The 20012-nt window shown below is 48.5% G+C and overlaps 1 protein-coding gene across 1 annotated transcript in view; it reads right to left on the bottom strand.

The window, feature by feature from the left end:
- The window catches only part of LOC132590776 (tripartite motif-containing protein 54-like), a 58836-nt gene that overhangs the window by 6289 nt on the left and 32535 nt on the right, over positions 1–20012 (bottom strand). The window contains exons 6-10 of the mRNA XM_060263701.1: positions 15300–15533; positions 11280–11302; positions 6439–6563; positions 3489–3742; positions 847–1065 (exon numbers count right to left, since the gene is read on the bottom strand). Of these exons, the coding sequence (XP_060119684.1) occupies positions 847–1065; positions 3489–3742; positions 6439–6563; positions 11280–11302; positions 15300–15533 (855 nt within the window). The remainder of the gene's footprint in view (positions 1–846; positions 1066–3488; positions 3743–6438; positions 6564–11279; positions 11303–15299; positions 15534–20012) is intronic.

The raw sequence follows: 20012 nt of genomic DNA, 5'->3' as shown, positions 1-20012 counted from the left end.
GACCTGGATAGCACAGGCTAACCAGATCTCATCAGATCTCAGAAGCTAAAGTAGGGTTGGCTCTCGTCAGCAGGAACTGTCTTTACAGGGTCGGGCAGTCCCCATGGACCGGAGTGTGTGGGGGTGCTGGTGTTTTTGCCGCTCCAGGCTCTCTACCCGTACTCCTGCAAAAACCCCAGCATCCCGCCCCCCCCCCCCACACACACAAACACACCAGTCCATGGGGACTGGGCAACTTTGCAAATGCAGTTGCCATTGACTGCCTCTGTGTAGCAACCCTGGACTTCCTTGGTGGTCCCCCATTCAAATACTAGCCTGGATTGACCCCAGGAGGAGGAGGAGGAGAAAGAGAAGGAGAAGGAGGAGAAGGAGAAAGAGAAGGAGAAAGAGAAAGAGAAGGAGGAGAAGGAGAAAGAGGAGGAGGAGAAGGAGGAGAAGGAGAAGAAGGAGGAGAAGAAGGAGAAGAAGGAGAAGGAGAAAGAGAAGAGGAGAAGAAGAAGAAGATGAAGAAGAAGAAGAAGATGATGAAGAAGAAGATATTGGATTTATATCCCGCCCTCCACTCCAAAGAGTCTCAGAGCGGCTCACAATCTCCTTTACCTTCCTCCCCCACAACAGACACCCTGTGAGGTGGGTGGGGCTGGAGAGGGCTCTCACAGCAGTTGCCTTTTCAAGGACAACTTCTGCCAGAGCTATGGCTGACCCAAGGCCATTCTAGCAGGTGCAAGTGGAGGAGTGGGGAATCAAACCCGGTTCTCCCAGATAAGAGTCCACGCACTTAACCACTATGCCAAACTGGCTCTCACATATGGCCATGACCTCCGACACCACTTGCCAGTTCCTGACCTGGCTGCTAGAAGATGCTGCCGCTCCATTCAGGAGAAAGGCGTTTCCATCCCCATTCTCTGCTGAGCTCTCCATGGTGCTGAACCCTTCGACAGCCACACCTTCTTGGGGCTCTCCCACGTCCACCAGGACATGGCTCTGGGAGGTTCCCTCCGCCAGAGACGGTGAATCGGAGCCTGGGAAATGGAGCTCTCTAGGACCCAGTGGGGAGTCCTCGCCCTAAAGAAAACCAGATACCAGAAGGAAGTGAAACGGGTCATAACAGGATATCTAGATGGTTGTCCAAAAAACCCCCCTTCTTGGCTCTATAAAAGGCGTGGCCAAACAGTGGCTCGAGAGCCACATGCGGCTCTTTTGCACAAATTGTGTGGCTCTCAACGCCACATCGTCCCATCAGCCAGCTAGGAGAAAGCATTAGTCTCTTTAAATCATGTCTCCATGCTGAGCCAGCTGGTGGCTTGGAGAATGTGTTTAAAGTTAAAGTTGCTTTCTTTCCACCTTCCCTCCCTCCACCTCCCCTCTTTCCATCTCCCCATCTTCCTTCCTTCCTTCCTTCCTTCCTTCCTTCCTTCCTTCCTTCCTTCCTTCCTTCCTTCCTTCCTTCCTTCCTTCCTTCCTTCCTTCCTTCCTTCCTTCCTTCCTTCCTCCCTTCCCTTCCCTTCCCTTCCCTTCCCTTCCCTTCCCTTCCCTTCCCTTCCCTTCCCTTCCTTCCTCTTGTGGCTCTCAAATATCTGACATTTATTCTATGCGGCTCTTACATTAAGCAGATTTGGCCACCCCTGCTCTATAACATTTGGTATCTTTAAAAGAACAGATACCTGATCAGTAAATTAATTAAACCAGGGATCGTTTTGTAGAAAAAAAAGGTGGTGGAGCTCATTCAGGGATTGTTATACAGCTGCGCCTACTATTCAATGGACAAGGATGTGGAACTCTCAGAAAGGTTCAGGAGCTGTGCTCCTATGAGCTCCCACTGAATCCAAGGCCTGAATTAAACAGTGAACTGCCTTTCTGCCTAGTGGGGACCTGAAGCACTTGACACAGCCCTCTTCTCTTCCATCTTGTCCTCACAATGACCCTGTGAGGTAACATCATGATCTGAGGCCTAGCGTGGCTTAGAGGGCAGGGAGAAGCCTGCCTAGGAGTGGCTTATGAGGCTACATCTCCCAGGACCCCTTCGGTCCCTCTGATTGGGTGGCTGAGGTTTTGGAGGGAAAACTACCTCAAGAGGGGTGGGACCTGGGAGGAAAGCATAAATAGGCCAAGCCACTGACTGGATGTGTTCTCTCTGGGAAAGGCTGCAGGGAGAAAAGTGGAGAGGCTGCAGCCAGAGGAATGTTATCTCTGGGGAAGATGCAGCAGAAGGGTGCTCTATCAGAAAAAGATGCCCAGCATGGGACTTCCCAGCTTTTTGTCATTGCCCCCATGGGAAGCCATTTTGTCCTGCTTCCCTTTAGGCTATTTTGTGGTGGTGCCCACTCTCTGATCTCAGTATTCCAGAAGAGAGCAGCAACTATGGCAACACCCACTCTGGATCCTGAAGCTGTCCTCTCAGGAGACTAAGCTAGTTGCCCTTTCCTCCCACAACTGGCCAAGCACCCCACAGGAGGAGGAGAAAAAGAAGAGGAGGAGGAGAAGAGGAAGAGGAGGAGGAAAAGAGGAGGAGAATGAGAAGAGGAAGAACAGGAAGAGAAAAAGAAGAGGAGGAGGAGGAGGAGAGGAAGAGGAGGAGAAAAAGAAGAGAAGGAGGAAAAGAGGAGAAGGAGGAGGAGGAAGAGGAAAAGAGGAGGAGAATGAGAAGAGGAAGAACAGGAAGAGAAAAAGAAGAAGAGGAGGAGGAGAAGAGGAAGAGGAGGAGAAAAAGAAGAGGAGGAGAGCAGGAGGAGGAAAAGAGGAGAATGAGAAGAGGAAGAACAGGAAGAGAAAAAGAAGAAGAGAAGGAGGAAGAGAGCAAGAGGAGGAGGAGGAAAAGAGGAGGAGGAGGAAGAGGAAAAGAGGAGGAGAATGAGAAGAGGAAGAACAGGAAGAGAAAAAGAAGAAGAGGAGGAGGAGAAGAGGAAGAGGAGGAGAAAAAGAAGAGGAGGAGGAGGAGAGCAGGAGGAGGAAAAGAGGAGGAGGGGAATGAGAAGAGGAAGAACAGGAAGAGAAAAAGAAGAAGAGGAGGAGGAGAAGAGGAAAAGGAGGAGAAAAAGAAGAGGAGGAGAGCAAAAGGAGGAGGAGGAAAAGAGGAAGAGGAGAATGAGAAGAGGAAGAACAGAAAGAGGAAAAGAAGAAGAGGAGGAGGCGGCGATTGGATTTATACCCCCACCCTTCGCTAACCAAAGAAGTCTCAGAGCAGCTTACAATCTCCTTTCCCTTCCTCTCCTCACAACAGACACCTCGTGAGGTAGGTAGGGCCGAGAGAGTTCTTCCAGAACTGCTCTTGAGAGGAACAGCTCTGAGAGAACTTGTGGTGGCAGACCCAAGGTCACATCATCATCTGCAAGTGCAGGAATGGGAAATCAAACCTGGTTCTCCCAGATAAGAGTCTGCACACTTAACCACTGCACCAAATTGGCTCTCTTCCGTGGCATGGCACATCTCCGTCTTTCCAAGCTGGAACATCTGACATTCTATTGCACAAGTCTGGGATCTCCTCTTACCTGCTCAGAGGCCTGCAGGGTGCCTTCTGCGCCAACCTGGCTTTCTGCCCCTGGCTGGGGAACAGCCTTCCCTTCCCCTCCACCAGCAGTGCCGTTCAGACCCTCGCTCATCGTAGAAGTGACTCCCAAAGCCTGCTCCTCCTTCCCAAAGGCAAAGAAGCCTTCTGGGTCCTCTCTTCCCTCACCAGCCCCTGGGTCTTCAGCCTCCCCACAGGCGCCATCTTCCTCTGCTGCCGGTTCGGACTCTTCTTCAACTAGGAAAAGAACAAATTGCAGAATGAACGTCAAAGCATGAGGGACTCCTGAAAACATGACACTGCCTTCTACTGACCCTTGGTCCAGCAAGGTCAGAATTGTCTACTCGGACCGGCAGCAGCTCTCCAGGCAGAGAAAGGACTGTCACATCACCTGGTCCTTCTAACTGGAGATGCTGAGGATTGAACCCTCAGCATACCAAGCAGATGCTTTACCACTGAGCCATGGCCCCTCCCCAAAGGAGTATTATAGCATTGGAAAAAGCGCAGAAAAGGGCAACTAGAATGATTAATGGTTTGGAACACTTTCCCTATGAAGAAAGGTTAAAACACTTGGGGCTCTCTAGCTTGGAGAAACGTTGACTGCGGGGTGACATGATAGAGGTTGACAAGATTATGCATGGGATAGAGAAGGTAGAGAAAGATGTCCTTTTCTCCATTTCTCACAATACGAGAACTCGTGGACATTCAATGAAATTGCTGAGCAGTCGGGCTAGAATGGATAAAAGGAAGTCCTTCTTCACCCAAAGGGTGATTAACATGTGGAATTCACTGCTACAGGAGGTGGTGGCGGCTACAGGCATAGCCAGCTTCAAGAGGGGATTGGATAAGCATATGGAGCAGAGGTCCATCAGTGGCAATTAGCCACTCTTCCTTGGATTGTAAAATAGGTGACTAAGATAGTAATCAGATTACAATTGTAGCAGTTCCATGACTTGGAATTTTATCCATTAAAACCATATAATTTGCCAAGGGTAACCAAATCACTGGAAAATCAGAATTACACTTAGCAATTCCTCTATATTGAGTGTATTACAAAAAAAAAAAATTCCATAACAACAAAAAAATCTTCTTTTTCTATCACCTGATTCTTTAATTGGCAATGCTGGGGATTGAACCTGGAGTCTCCCATATGCCAAACAGATGCTCCAACATTGAGCCACAATCCCTCCCCATGTATCGAATCAGACCCTTGATAAAGGGTCGGTCTTGTCTTCTCAGACTGGCAGCAGTTCTCCAGGGTCTTACGCAGCAGTCTTTCCCATCACCTACTGCCTGATCCTTCATCGAAGGTGTTCTAGAGCAGAGGCGGCCAAACTGCAACTTGGGAGCCACGTGTGGCTCTTTCACATTTATTCTGTGGCTCTCAAAGCCCCTCCACCCTGTTGGCTGACTTGGAGAAGCCATTTGTCTTTTTAAATCACTTCTCCAAGTGAAGCCAGCCAGCAGCTTGGAGAATGCATTTAAAGTTGCTTTCTTTCCACCTTCCCTTCTTTCCTCCCTCCCCCATCTTCCTTCCTTCCTTCCTTCCTTCCTTCCTTCCTTCCTTCCTTCCTTCCTTCCTTCCTTCCTTCCTTCCTTCCTTCCCTCCCACATCTGACATTCATGTCTTGTGGCTCTCAAACATGTGGCATTTATTCTATGTGGCTCTTAAGTTAATCAACTTTGGCCAGCCCTGGTTTAGGCTATCCAGGAGAAAAGGAGCACCGTCAGGTCACAGCTGACTTAATAGACCCTGAAGAGGGCAAGACACGTTTGTCATTGCCTGTCTCTACGTAGCAACCCTGGATTTTCTTGGTGGTCTCCCATCCAAGTACGAGCCAGGCTTAACTTTTGAAATATGACAAAATTGACCTAGCCTGAGTCATCTGGGTCAGGACGGTTGGCCTTGTTAAGAAGATATTGGATTTATATCCCGCCCTATACTCACGATCTCCTTTACCTTCTCCCCACCCCCCCCCCAAAAAAAACCCCAGACACCCTAAGTTATGTCATGGACTGAAATGGATAGACTTACAAGAATCTTAAAAGATTATGACTTAGAAGGATTTAAAATGGACTGGGATAAATTCAGAAGATATATAGAAAAAGAATGGAAACTAAAAGGACATTGGGCGATTTTTGAGAATACCAATTAAATGTCAGAAGAATAAAGAAGATGAACTATAATAAGTGAGTGGAGTTTTTATAAGAATATAAGAAATGTGGTTTTTTTTCTTTGCAAAATGATATGTAGTTTTTTTATTTTTATTATTAAGATTCTTTTAAAGTTAAGGATACCTTTTGATATTAGTATTTTAAGTAATTGGCACCGGCGGGGGGGGGGTCAAGATTTGGGGGGAGGGGAGGAGGAAAAAGAATAATATATGGAGAAGGTATTAAGTGTTTATTAATATTTTATTAGTATAGGATATGATTATTAATATTTATTAATATTTTATTAGTATAGGATATGATTACCATATGTTACCAAATAAAAATTGTTTTAACTGAAAAAAAAAAACCAGACACCCTGTGAAGTGGGGCTGAGAGAGCTCTCACAGCAGCTACCCTTTCAAGGACAACTCCTACGAAAACTATGGCTGACCCAAGGCCATTCCAGCAGCTGCAAGTGGAGGAGTGGGGAATCAAACTTGGTTCTCCCAGATAAGAGAGCTACGGCTGACCCAAAACCATTCCAGCAGGTGCAAGTGGAGGAGGGGGGAATCAAACCCGGTTCTCCCAGATAAGAGAGCTATGGCTGACCCAAGGCCATTCCAGCAGCTGCAAGTGGAGGAGTGGAGAATCAAACTTGGTTCTCCCAGATAAGAGTCCACGCACTTAACCGCTACACCAAACTGGCTCTCAAATTGCTTACTACCCTCCCACTCGGTAGATTTGCCATCCGGGCCTTTGGAGGTGTTCTCTCTCCCCACCTTTGAGAAAATCCAGCTGGTACAGGACTCTTTCCTCCGCGTTGAAATCCACTGTGTAATGCTCCATATTGTCATAACCCGATTCCAGTGGGTCAAGCTTGCAGCTCTGGGCCATTTCAGAAATCCTGGAGGGGAAGAAGGCATCAAGGTTGCCAGCTCTGGGTTAGGGGGTTCCTAGACATTAGGGGGTGGAGCTTGCAGAAGGAACGGGTCTGGAGGAGAGGGCCCTATCATGCCATTAGATCCAGCATCCATAGCGGCCGTTTTCTCCAGGGGAACTGGCCTCCACCGTCTGAAGATCCACTGTAATTCCAGAAGATCTCCAGGTCCCACCTGGAGGTTGGAACTGGAGAAAAAACCCGAAGGTTCAATGCCACAGGAGGTGGTGGTGGCTACAAGCATAAACAGCTTCAAGAGAGGAATGGATAAGCATCTGGAGCAGAGGTCCATCAGTGGCTATTAGCCACAGCTTATTGTTGGAATTCTCTGTCTGGAGCAGTGATGCTCTGTATTCTTGTGCTTGGGGGGGGCACAGTGGGAGGGCTTCTAGCCCCACTGGTGGACCTCTTGATGGCACGTGGGTTTTTTGGCCACTGTGTGACACAGAGTGTGGGACTGGATGGGCCACTGGCCTGATCCAACAGGGCTTCTCTTATGTTCTTATGTGACACAGAGTGTTGGACTGGATGGGCCATTAACCTGATCCAACATGACTTCTCTTATGTTCTTATGTGACACAGAGTGTTGGACTGGATGGGCCATTGGCCTGATCCAACATGGCTCCTCTTATGTTCTTATGTGACACAGAGTGATGGACTGGATGGGCCATTGGCCTGATCCAACATGGCTTCTCTTATGTTCTTATGTGACACAGGGTGTTGGACTGGATGGGCCACTGGCCTGATCCAACATGGCTTCTCTTATGTTCTTATGTGACACAGCGTGATGGACTGGATGGGCCATTGGCCTGATCCAACATGGCTCCTCTTATGTTCTTATGTGACACAGAGTGATGGACTGGATGGGCCATTGGCCTGATCCAACATGGCTTCTCTTATGTTCTTATGTGACACAGGGTGTTGGACTGGATGGGCCACTGGCCTGATCCAACATGGCTTCTCTTATGTTCTTATGTGACACAGCGTGATGGACTGGATGGGCCATTGGCCTGATCCAACATGGCTTCTCTTACGTTCTTATGTGACACGGGGTGTTGGACTGGATGGGCCACTGGCCTGATCCAACAGGGCTCCTCTTATGTTCTTATGTGACACAGAGTGATGGACTGGATGGACCATTGGCTTGATCCAACATGACTTCTCTTATGTTCTTATGTGACACAGAGTGTTGGACTGGATGGGCCATTGGCCTGATCCAACAGGGCTTCTCTTATGTTCTTATGTGACACAGAGTGTTGGACTGGATGGGCCATTAACCTGATCCAACATGACTTCTCTTATGTTCTTATGTGACACAGAGTGTTGGACTGGATGGGCCATTGGCCTGATCCAACATGGCTCCTCTTATGTTCTTATGTGACACAGAGTGATGGACTGGATGGGCCATTGGCCTGATCCAACATGGCTTCTCTTATGTTCTTATGTGACACAGGGTGTTGGACTGGATGGGCCACTGGCCTGATCCAACATGGCTTCTCTTATGTTCTTATGTGACACAGAGTGTTGGACTGGATGGGCCATTGGCCTGATCCAACATGGCTCCTCTTATGTTCTTATGTGACACAGAGTGATGGACTGGATGGGCCATTGGCCTGATCCAACATGGCTTCTCTTATGTTCTTATGTGACACAGGGTGTTGGACTGGATGGGCCACTGGCCTGATCCAACATGGCTTCTCTTATGTTCTTATGTGACACAGCGTGATGGACTGGATGGGCCATTGGCCTGATCCAACATGGCTTCTCTTACGTTCTTATGTGACACAGGGTGTTGGACTGGATGGGCCACTGGCCTGATCCAACAGGGCTCCTCTTATGTTCTTATGTGACACAGAGTGATGGACTGGATGGACCATTGGCTTGATCCAACATGGCTTCTCTTATGTTCTTATGTGACACAGAGTGTTGGACAGGAGGGGCCATTGGCCTGATCCAACATGGCTTCTCTTATGTTCTTATGTGACACAGAGTGTTCCACTGGATGGGCCACTGGCCTGATCCAACATGGCTTCTCTTATGTTCTTATGTGACACAGAGTGTTGGACTGGATGGGCCACTGGCCTGATCCAACAGGGCTTCTCTTATGTTCTTATGTGACACAGAGTGTTGGACTGGATGGGCCACTGGCCTGATCCAACAGGGCTTCTCTTATGTTCTTATGTGACACAGAGTGTTGGACTGGATGGGCCATTAACCTGATCCAACATGACTTCTCTTATGTTCTTATGTGACACAGAGTGTTGGACTGGATGGGCCATTGGCCTGATCCAACATGGCTCCTCTTATGTTCTTATGTGACACAGAGTGATGGACTGGATGGGCCATTGGCCTGATCCAACATGGCTTCTCTTATGTTCTTATGTGACACAGGGTGTTGGACTGGATGGGCCACTGGCCTGATCCAACATGGCTTCTCTTATGTTCTTATGTGACACAGAGTGTTGGACTGGATGGGCCATTGGCCTGATCCAACATGGCTCCTCTTATGTTCTTATGTGACACAGAGTGATGGACTGGATGGGCCATTGGCCTGATCCAACATGGCTTCTCTTATGTTCTTATGTGACACAGGGTGTTGGACTGGATGGGCCACTGGCCTGATCCAACATGGCTTCTCTTATGTTCTTATGTGACACAGCGTGATGGACTGGATGGGCCATTGGCCTGATCCAACATGGCTTCTCTTACGTTCTTATGTGACACAGGGTGTTGGACTGGATGGGCCACTGGCCTGATCCAACAGGGCTCCTCTTATGTTCTTATGTGACACAGAGTGATGGACTGGATGGACCATTGGCTTGATCCAACATGGCTTCTTTTATGTTCTTATGTGACACAGAGTGTTGGACAGGAGGGGCCATTGGCCTGATCCAACATGGCTTCTCTTATGTTCTTATGTGACACAGAGTGTTCCACTGGATGGGCCACTGGCCTGATCCAACATGGCTTCTCTTATGTTCTTATGTGACACAGAGTGTTGGACTGGATGGGCCACTGGCCTGATCCAACAGGGCTTCTCTTATGTTCTTATGTGACACAGAGTGTTGGACTGGATGGGCCACTGGCCTGATCCAACATGGCTTCTCTTATGTTCTTATGTGTACAAACCCCTCTTAAAGACGTCAACCAATATCTTTCAATAAGGCACTTCAAAAAGAAGAAATTCCAATCCAAATGTTTGTAATATTCCACCAAAAGCAGTAATATGGATCCAACTGACATCCAATAATTTCATTCCACTCAACCTGTACAGCAACAGGCAAAACCAGTTTAATGTCCTGTTTATTATTCTTTATTCTCAGTCACAATGCACTTTCCACTTAATCCACAGCACTATGCTTCACACTTAACCTCATAGCCATAGCGTTAAATTTCTTCTTTTTGAAGGGATACCTGTACGCTTGGGCACATTATGAAAGAAAAGTAAAACTTTATTATCGAATCTCTAGTCCGTGTCATATTTGACTGTAAGGCTTATAATGATCATCGAGAAGTGCTCCCATTTTCCACGGCCATACCTTTTACCAGTAGCCAAAAACTGCAACTCCTTAAGAATCTTCTTAGCGATAGGAACCCTGAGGTTACATACAAATTAGCAAAATTTGGCTGGCTTGCCACAAGAATAAGGAAAACTCTAATGCAGGGGTCCTCAAACTACGGCCCGCGGGCCAGATGCGGCCCGCTGAGGATGTTTATGCGGCCCGCCGGGTTATGGCAAAATCAGACTGGAAGTGACGTTCGACCTAAACTCGCGTTAGCAATGCACACTTCCGGCACTGGGCTGAGGCGGCGGAGACAGAGTGTGAGGTGATACCGAGGTGAGGTGAGTTCCCAGGCCGGGGTGTGTGGTGTGGGGAAGGGAGAGAGATGCAGAAGACGGAGAACTGACGGCCCGCGGCCTTGTACAGTAACGGAATCCACCACAACAGTCCGGCCCTCCAACAGTCTGCGGGACAGTGAACTGGCCCCCTATTTAAAAAGTTTGAGGACCCCTGCTCTAATGATTCAGTCAGGAAATGGCTAAACGCCTTTGCCAATCTGTTGGCTGCAGCTGCCCTGTTTTGTTACATTTGTAGTTTTATAACAGTATTTTATACCTTTTCTGTATGATTTTCTGGACAATCAGTTTTAATTCTGTATGATTTGACTGCTTTAAAGGCTGGTTTAGGCAGTGAATAAATAATTTACTTATTAAGGGAAGAAACAAAGAGGCTTAGACAGGGTTTTTAGCTTATCTTTGGTTTTAACATTAATTTTACATCTTCGGTGTCAGCGTCTTAAAGTATTCGTACTTTATGTATATTTTAGGTGGTATCATATTTTAGCGTACAATAATTATTTATATCACCTTTTATCGGTTATGAATTGGATTTTTATGAATCGTTTGCTGGTCTACGGCCGTTATAAATAAATAAATAAATATTATCGCGTTGAAGGTTCCTTGGTGCGTTATTGAAAGGTATCGGTTGACGTCTTTAAGGGGGGTTTGTACACGGAGCCTTCAGGTTTCTTCTCCAGTTCCACTTTCTGTGCGACTCTTGGTTGCTATACCCACCTGGAGGCTGGCAACCTTGCATTGAGGTCATCCTTTCTCTTTGCAAATTTTTTTTTAAAAAAGGGGGTTTGAGAGGCGGGTACAAAAGGACAACGTAGGATACTTACTTGCGGATGAGGACTTTGGCGTTCTGACGCAGGCGAAAGCAGGAGGGAGAGAAGACAAGAAAGGGAGTCAGCGGTTTGAAACACACCTGGGAAAGAAAGCCGTCTTGGCTTGTCATTTTCAGCAGCCGAGTCAGAAAAAAGTAGCACTCATTCCCTTTGTTACTTAAAACATTCACGTCCTGCCATTCAGGCTCAGCCCAGGGCAGCTGACAAAGATGACCGCAGGGTCAGGAAACAACGAGCTATCAAAATGACACATAGAATTGCAATGTAAGAAAAGTCTGGCTAGATCAGACCAGTGAGGGTCCATCTAGTCCAGCCTCCTGCCTCATACAGTGACTAACCAGTTCTGCTGGAGGGCTAACAGCAGGGCAGAGAGGCTGAGGCCTTCATAAGAACATGGGAAGAGCCCTGCTGGATCAGGCCAGTGGTCCATCTAGTCCAGCCTCCTGTCTCACACAGTGGCCAACCAGTTCCTCTGGAGGGCCAATATCAGGCCATAGAGGCTGAGGCCTTCATAAGAACATTAGAAGAGCCCTGTTGGATCAGACCAGATTGAATCTATCTGTTTTATTGCAATACCGGGGGGGCAGGGGTTGTAGCAGGAACTCCTTTGCATATTAGGCTGCACCCCTCTGATGTAGCCAATCCTCCTGGGGCTTACAGTAGGCCCTGTACGAAGAGCCCTGTAAGCTCTTGGAGGATTGGCTACATCAGGGGGCGTGGCCTAATATGCAAAGCAGTTCCTGCTACAAAATGTAGTCTCCTGGAGCTTATATTAGGCCCTGTATGAAGAGCCCTGTAAGCTCTTGGAGGATTGGCTACATCAGGGGGGCGTGGCCTAATATGCAAAGGAGCTCCTGCTACAAAATGTAGTCTCCTGGAGCTTATATTAGGCCCTGGACGAAGAGCCCTGTAAGCTCTTGGAGGATTGGCTACATCAGGGGTGTGTGGCCTAATCTGCAAAGGAGCTCCTGCTCCAAAGAAACAGCCCTACTTGCAATATATGTTTGTCCCCTGGGTTGTGTAATGGCTTAAGATGTCGAATGAGGTTTGGGAGTTGTGCGTTTGAATGGCCGCTCTCCCCTGAAGCTTGCTCACGGTGTTGTTGTAAAAAGAAATTTTTTTAAAAGGAAGCGAATGCCAGATCAGCTGCTCGGAGTTCCTTGGGGGCGAGTTAACATAAAAATGTCCTACACAGATAGCGATGCCCAGCAGAGGGTAAAGGAGACAATTTCGTATCCCGCATCAGGGCTTGTGTGCCTCAAGAGAAAGCCCATTGGAACAGAATGGTCTTACAAGCGCCGAGGCACGTGTCTGGCGCTACTGCCTTCACAGCACAGGGATAGCGGCCGGAAAAGCTTAGGGGCGTAGAATGAGTCACATTGTGGGGGTTGGGGGGGGGACCCAGAACAGGGAATACCGTGCAAAAAGCAAAGCATTGGAGTAGTGAAAGAAAGGAGAGAGGGGAGCTGCCAAATAGGAATTCACCTCTGCAGCCACAGGGGTGGCGTTTTTGACATCTCCCCTCCGTGACTAGCAGAGGCCAAAGAAGCCCATGCAAAAATTACATAGCTGTTTTGCAGGGCTTATTTTTTTCTTTGTAGAAAAAGCCCAGCAGGAACTCCTTTGCATGTTAGGCCACACCTCTTGACAGCACCATTGTTTCACACAGGGCTTTTTTGCAAAAAAAAAAAAACCTAGCAGAAACTCACTTGCCTATTAGGCCACACCCCTGACACCATGGTTTCACACAGGGCTTTTCTGTAGAAAAAGTCTAGCAGGAGCTCCTTTGCCTGTTAGGCCACACCCCCTGACATCACCATGGTTTCACAAAGGGCTTTTCTAAAACCCAGCCGGGACTCATTTGCATACTAGGCCATACCCTCTGACATTACCATTGTTTCACAAAGGGCTTTTTTGTAGAGAAAGCCCAGCAGGAACTCCTTTGCATATTAAGCCACACCCCCTGATGCCACCTTTGTTTCACACAGGGCTTTTCTGTAGAAAAAGCCCAACAGGGATTCATTTGCATATGAGGCCACATCCCCTGACTCCAAGCCAGCTGGAACTGTGTTCCTGCTCAAAAAAAAGCCCTGATGTTTTGTATAATTTATGCAGGCCACCGAATTCAGCTCTTTCTGGCACATGACTTGGTCTTTCTGGATTCAGAATTAAGTTTGAGTCCAGTGGCACCGAGGATATAAAGCCATAGAGTCGCATGAACACACATGAAGCTTCCTTATACTGAACCAGACTGTCAAAGTCAGCATTGCCTACTCAGACTGGCAGTGGCTCTCCAAGGTCTCAGGCTGAGGTCTTTCCCATTACCTCCCGCCTGGTCCTTTCAACTGGAGATGCCAGGGATTGAACCTGGGACCTTCTGCATGCCAAGCTGAGGCTCTTCTACTGAGCCATGGCTCCTCCTTCTGGCTCTCCAAGGTCTCAGGCAGAGGTCTTTCCCATCACCTCCTGCCTGGTCCTTTCAACTGGAGATGCTAGGGATTGAACCTGGGACCTTCTGCATGCCAAGCTGAGGCTCTTCCACTGAGCCATGGCTCCTCCTTCTGGCTCTCCAAGGTCTCAGGCTGAGGTCTTTCCCATCACCTCCTGCCTGGCCCTTTCAACTGGAGATGCTAGGGATTGAACCTGGGACCTTCTGCATGCCAAGCTGAGGCTCTTCCACTGAGCCATGGCTCCTCCTTCTGGCTCTCCAAGGTCTCAGGCTGAGGTCTTTCCCATCACCTCCTGCCTGGTTCTTTCAACTGGAGATGCTAGGGATTGAACCTGGGACCTTCTGCATGCCAAGCTGAGGCTCTTCCATTGAGCCATGGCTCCTCCTTCTGGCTCTCCAAGGTCTCAGGCAGAGGTCTTTCCCATCACCTCCTGCCTGGTCCTTTCAACTGGAGATGCTAGGGATTGAACCTGGGACCTTCTGCATGCCAAGCTGAGGCTCTTCCACTGAGCCATGGCTCCTCCTTCTGGCTCTCCAAGGTCTCAGGCTGAGGTCTTTCCCATCTCCTCCTGCCTGGTCCTTTCAACTGGAGGCATCTGGAACCTTCTCCGTGCATAACAGAGGTTCCTCTAGGACAGGAGTGTCCAAACTGTGGGTCGGGAGCCACATGTGACTCTTTCACACATATCGTGTGGCTCTTGAAGCCCCCGCCACCCCATCGGCTGGCTCGGAGAAGGCATTTCTCTCTTTAAATCACTTCTCCAAGCCGAGCCAGACAGTGGGTTCGAGACTGCATTTGAAGTTAAAAGTTGCTTTCTTTCCACCTCCCAGCCTCTCCCATCTATTTCCTGCCTTCCTTCCTTGTCTTGCAGCTCTCAAACATCAGACGTTCACATCTTGCGGCTCTCAGACATCTGACATTTATTCTATGAGGCTCTTACGTTAAGCATGTTTGGTCAGCTCTAGGAACATAGGAGGCTGTTTTATACTGGATGAGACCCTTGGTCATCAAGGTTGATCTTGTCTCAGGTGCTTCACTAGGGTTGCCAATCCCCAGGTGGGGGCAGGGGATCCCACAGTTTGGAGGCCCTCCCCCTGCTTCAGGGTCATCAGAAAGCGGGGGGCGGGGAGGGAAATGTCCACTGGGAACTCTATTATTCCCTATGGAGATTTATTCCCATAGAAAATCATGGAGAATTGATCTGCAGGTATCTGGGGCTCTGGGGGGCGGCTGTCGTTTGAGGCACAGGCACCAAATTTTCAGTATAGCATCCAGTGCCTCTCCCTAAAATACCTCCCAAGTTTCAAAGATATTGGACCTGGGGGTTCAATTCTATGAGTCCCAAAAGAGGGTGCCCCTATCCTTCATTATTTCCTATTTAAAAGGTGTGCGGTCCCTTTAAATGTGAAGGCCAGGACTCCCTTTGGAGTTCAGTTATGCTCATCGCACCCTTGCTCCTGGCTCCACCCCCAATGTCTCCTAGCTCCACCCCCAAAGTCTCCTGGCTCCACCCCCAAAGTCCCCAGATATTTCTTAAATTGGACTTGGCAACCCTGTGTATCACCTGCACAAAAACGGACATCTGCGGCTCCTCCATCGATTGCAGAGACGTATCCACCAGCTTGGAGGAGGCGTCGATGTGGTCGCCGCAGGCTTTGGTGAGGGATTTCAGATGCTGGGTTTTCTCCTCCCGTTCGTAGGTGATCCTCTGCAACATGATCTTCCGCCTCTCTTCCAAAATGGCGCACATCCGGTCAAACTTCTCGCACAAGGCCTGTTTCTGAGCTTTGGAGTTGTCCTGCAATAGAGAGGCAAAGTAGATTAATCATAGAATCATAGAGTTGGAAGGGACCCCCACAGGGTCATCTGGTTCAACCCCCCCCCCCCCCCCCTGCACAAGGCAGGAAACGCACAAACACCTCTCCCTAAATTCACAGGATCCTCATTGCTGTCAGATGGCCATCCAGCCTCTGTTTAAAAACCTCCAAGGAAGGAGAGCCCACCCACCACCTCCTGAGGAGGAAGCCTGTTCCACTGAGGAACCTGTCATAGAATCATATGGAAGGGACCTCCAGGGTCATCTAGTCCAACCCCCTGCACAGTGCAGGAAACTCACAAATACCTCCTCCTACATTCACAGGATCCTCATTGCTGTCAGATGGCCATCCAGCCTCTGTTTAAAAACCTCCAAGGAAGGAGAGCCCACCACCTCCTGAGGAGGAAGCCTGTTCCACTGAGGAACCTGTCATAGAATCATATGGAAGGGACCTCCAGGGTCATCTAGTCCAACCCCCTGCACAGTGCACGAAACTCACAAATACCTCCCCCTACATTCACAGGATCCTCATTGCTGTCAGATGGCCATCTAGCCTCTGTTTAAAAACCTCCAAGGAAGGAGAGCCCACCCACCACCTCCTGAGGAGGAAGCCTGTTCCACTGAGGAACCTGTCATAGAATCATATGGAAGGGACCTCCAGGGTCATCTAGTCCAACCCCCTGCACAGTGCAGGAAACTCACAAATACCTCCTCCTACATTCACAGGATCCTCATTGCTGTCAGATGGCCATCCAGCCTCTGTTTAAAAACCTCCAAGGAAGGAGAGCCCACCACCTCCTGAGGAGGAAGCCTGTTCCACTGAGGAACCTGTCATAGAATCATATGGAAGGGACCTCCAGGGTCATCTAGTCCAACCCCCTGCACAGTGCACGAAACTCACAAATACCTCCCCCTACATACACAGGATCCTCATTGCTGTCAGATGGCCATCTAGCCTCTGTTTAAAAACCTCCAAGGAAGGAGAGCCCACCCACCACCTCCTGAGGAGGAAGCCTGTTCCACTGAGGAACCTGTCATAGAATCATATGGAAGGGACCTCCAGGGTCATCTAGTCCAACCCCCTGCACAGTGCACGAAACTCACAAATACCTCCTCCTACATTCACAGGATCCTCATTGCTGTCAGATGGCCATCCAGCCTCTGTTTAAAAACCTCCAAGGAAGGAGAGCCCACCCACCACCTCCTGAGGAGGAAGCCTGTTCCACTGAGGAACCTGTCATAGAATCATATGGAAGGGACCTCCAGGGTCATCTAGTCCAACCCCCTGCACAGTGCACGAAACTCACAAATACCTCCCCCTACATTCACAGGATCCTCATTGCTGTCAGATGGCCATCTAGCCTCTGTTTAAAAACCTCCAAGGAAGGAGAGCCCACCCACCACCTCCTGAGGAGGAAGCCTGTTCCACTGAGGAACCTGTCATAGAATCATATGGAAGGGACCTCCAGGGTCATCTAGTCCAACCCCCTGCACAGTGCACGAAACTCACAAATACCTCCTCCTACATTCACAGGATCCTCATTGCTGTCAGATGGCCATCCAGCCTCTGTTTAAAAACCTCCAAGGAAGGAGAGCCCACCCACCACCTCCTGAGGAGGAAGCCTGTTCCACTGAGGAACCTGTCATAGAATCATATGGAAGGGACCTCCAGGGTCATCTAGTCCAACCCCCTGCACAGTGCACGAAACTCACAAATACCTCCCCTTAAATTCACAGGATCCTCATTGCTGTCAGATGGCCATCTAGCCTCTGTTTAAAAACCTCCAAGGAAGGAGAGCCCACCACCTCCTGAGGAGGAAGCCTGTTCCAATGAGGAACCTGTCATAGAATCATATGGAAGGGACCTCCAGGGTCATCTAGTCCAACCCCCTGCACAATGCAGGAAACTCACAAACACCTCCCCTTAAATTCACAGGATCCTCATTGCTGTCAGATGGCCATCTAGCCTCCGTTTAAAAACCTCCAAGGAAGGAGAGCCCACCACCTCCTGAGGAGGAAGCCTGTTCCAATGAGGAACGGCTCTAACGGCCAGGAAGTTCTTCCTCATGTTGAGCCAGAAACTCCTCCTGGCTCCACCCCCCAAAGTCTCCAGGTATTTTCCAATTCTGTTGTGTTTCCTTCTGTGTTGGAAAAATACCAGGAGAAGGCAGAGTTTCAGGAGGGGAGGGGGCTCTCGGGGTCCAATGCCAGAGAGTCCACCCTTCAAAGAAGCCATTTTCTCCAGGGGATACAATGACATAGGCACCGGTGTATTAACAATGGCAAAATTCAAAACTGCACCAGTTGACATTGCTCTCACACATAAAGTGTGTAAAAAAGCGTTTAGTGCAATATAAAACAATACATGCAACAAAACATTAGAACGCACACCCTCTCATCACTCCCCCAGTCCGTTTTCCCTATCGAGGTCTTGGAAGTGTTGCCTTCTGTAGGGGGCGTCGTTCTGCGCAACTTCTCTTAGAGAGAACAAAGACCATATTTCCTGGATTATTTACGTCAGTCTTCTCTCAATGTTGGAGTTGGGAGTGAGCAGCGAAGTGGCCAAGTTTGCAGAGGACACTAAATTGTTCAGGGTGGTGAGAACCAGAGAGGATTGTGAGGCACTCCAAAGGGATCTGTTGAGGCTGGGTGAGTGGGCGTCAACGTGGCAGATGCGGTTCAATGTGGCCAAGTGCAAAGTAATGCACATTGGGGCCAATAATCCCAGCTACAAATATAAGTTGATGGGGGGTGAACTGGCAGAGACTGACCAAGAGAGAGATCCTGGGGTCATGGTAGATAACTCACTGAAAATGTCAAGACAGTGTGCGATTGCAATAAAAAAGGCCAATGCCATGCTGGAAATTATTAGAAGGAAATTGAAAACTAATCAGCCAGTATCATAATGCCCCTGTATAAATCGATGGTGGTCTCATTTGGAATACTGTGTGCAATTCTGGTCACCACACCTCAAAAAGGATATTATAGCATTGGAAAAAGTGCCGAAAAGGGCAACTAGAATGATTAAAGGGTTGGAAGACTTTCCCTATGAAGAAAGGTTAAAACGCTTGGGGCTCTTTAGCTTGGAGAAATGTCGACTGCGGAGTGACATGATAGAGGTTTACAAGATTATGCATGGGATGGAGAAGTAGAGAAAGAAGTCCTTTTGGAGAGCCAGTTTGGTGTAGTGGTTATCTGGGAGAACCAAGTTTGATTCCCCAGTCTTCCACTTGCACCTGCTAGCATGGCCTTGGGTCAGCCATAGCTCCGGTAGAGGTTGTCCTTGAAAGGGCAGCTGCTGTGAGAGCCCTCTCCAGCCCCACCCACCTCAGAGGGTGTCTGTTGTGGGGGAGGAAGGTAAAGGAGATTGTGAGCCACTCTGAGACTCTTTGGAATGGAGGGCGGGATATAAATCCAATATCTTCTTCATCTTCTTCTTCTTTCTCACAATACAAGAACTCATGGGCATTCAATGAAATTGCTGAACAGTCGGGTTAGAATGGATAAAAGGAAGCCCTTTTTCACCCTTTTTCACATGTGGAATTCACTGCCACAGGAGGTGGCAGCAGCCACAAGCATAGCCAACTTTAAGAGGGGATTGGATAAAAATATGGAGCAGAGATCCATCAGTGGCTATTAGCCACAGTATATATGTGTGTGTGCATACGCATATATTGGCCACTGTGTGACACAGAGCGTTGGCCTGATCCAACATGGCTTCTCTTACGTTCTTATGTTCTTAACATGCGTCATCTTTCAATTAACAAAGTTCATTCGGTTCCATTCTGAAACTGCGTCTTTAAGATAAACTCTGACGGAAGATGATGAGCTATGAATAAAAGTGTATGATAGTTTTTCTTCCCTCCGGGGACAAGTCAATTGTTTTAAAGGAACTTTTTTTTTATAAGTACATGAAAATCCATTAAAACACGAGCAATTTGAAAAGTATCTCAATGCCACCCACCCGTTACTTTAACATTTCCTTCATTGACTTTTGAACATGGGAGAGGGGGGGGACTGCAAGATCAAATTCGGGATTCACTTAAATATTAGTAATGGGCAGGGCTTTTTTTAAGCAGGAAAGCACAGGAACGTCATTCCAGCTGGCTCTGTGTCAGGGGGTGTGGCCTAACAGGCAAATGAGTTCCTGCTGAGCTTTTTCTACAAAAAAAGCCCCACGCAAAGCAATGGTGATGTCAGGGGGTGTGGCCTGATATGCAAATGAGCTCCCGCTGGGCCTCTTCTACAAAAAAAGCTCTAGTAGTGGATATTCCACCACAATGTTTGTATAATTATTATTATTGTTTTAATCCTCAACATCCACTGGAGTGACTTTGTGACCAACACTGAAGTTCTCAAGCGGGCGGAGGTTACCAGCATCGAGGCACTGCTGTTGAAGACGCAGCTGCGCTGGGCAGGGCATATTTCTAGGATGGAAAACCACTGCCTTCTCAAGATTGC

Source organism: Heteronotia binoei, chromosome 2 (assembly GCF_032191835.1).
Source record: "Heteronotia binoei isolate CCM8104 ecotype False Entrance Well chromosome 2, APGP_CSIRO_Hbin_v1, whole genome shotgun sequence".
Taxonomy (NCBI): Eukaryota; Metazoa; Chordata; class Lepidosauria; order Squamata; family Gekkonidae; genus Heteronotia; species Heteronotia binoei.
Note: the sequence above shows the minus strand (reverse complement) of the source record. Positions and strands in the feature narration are given on the sequence as shown.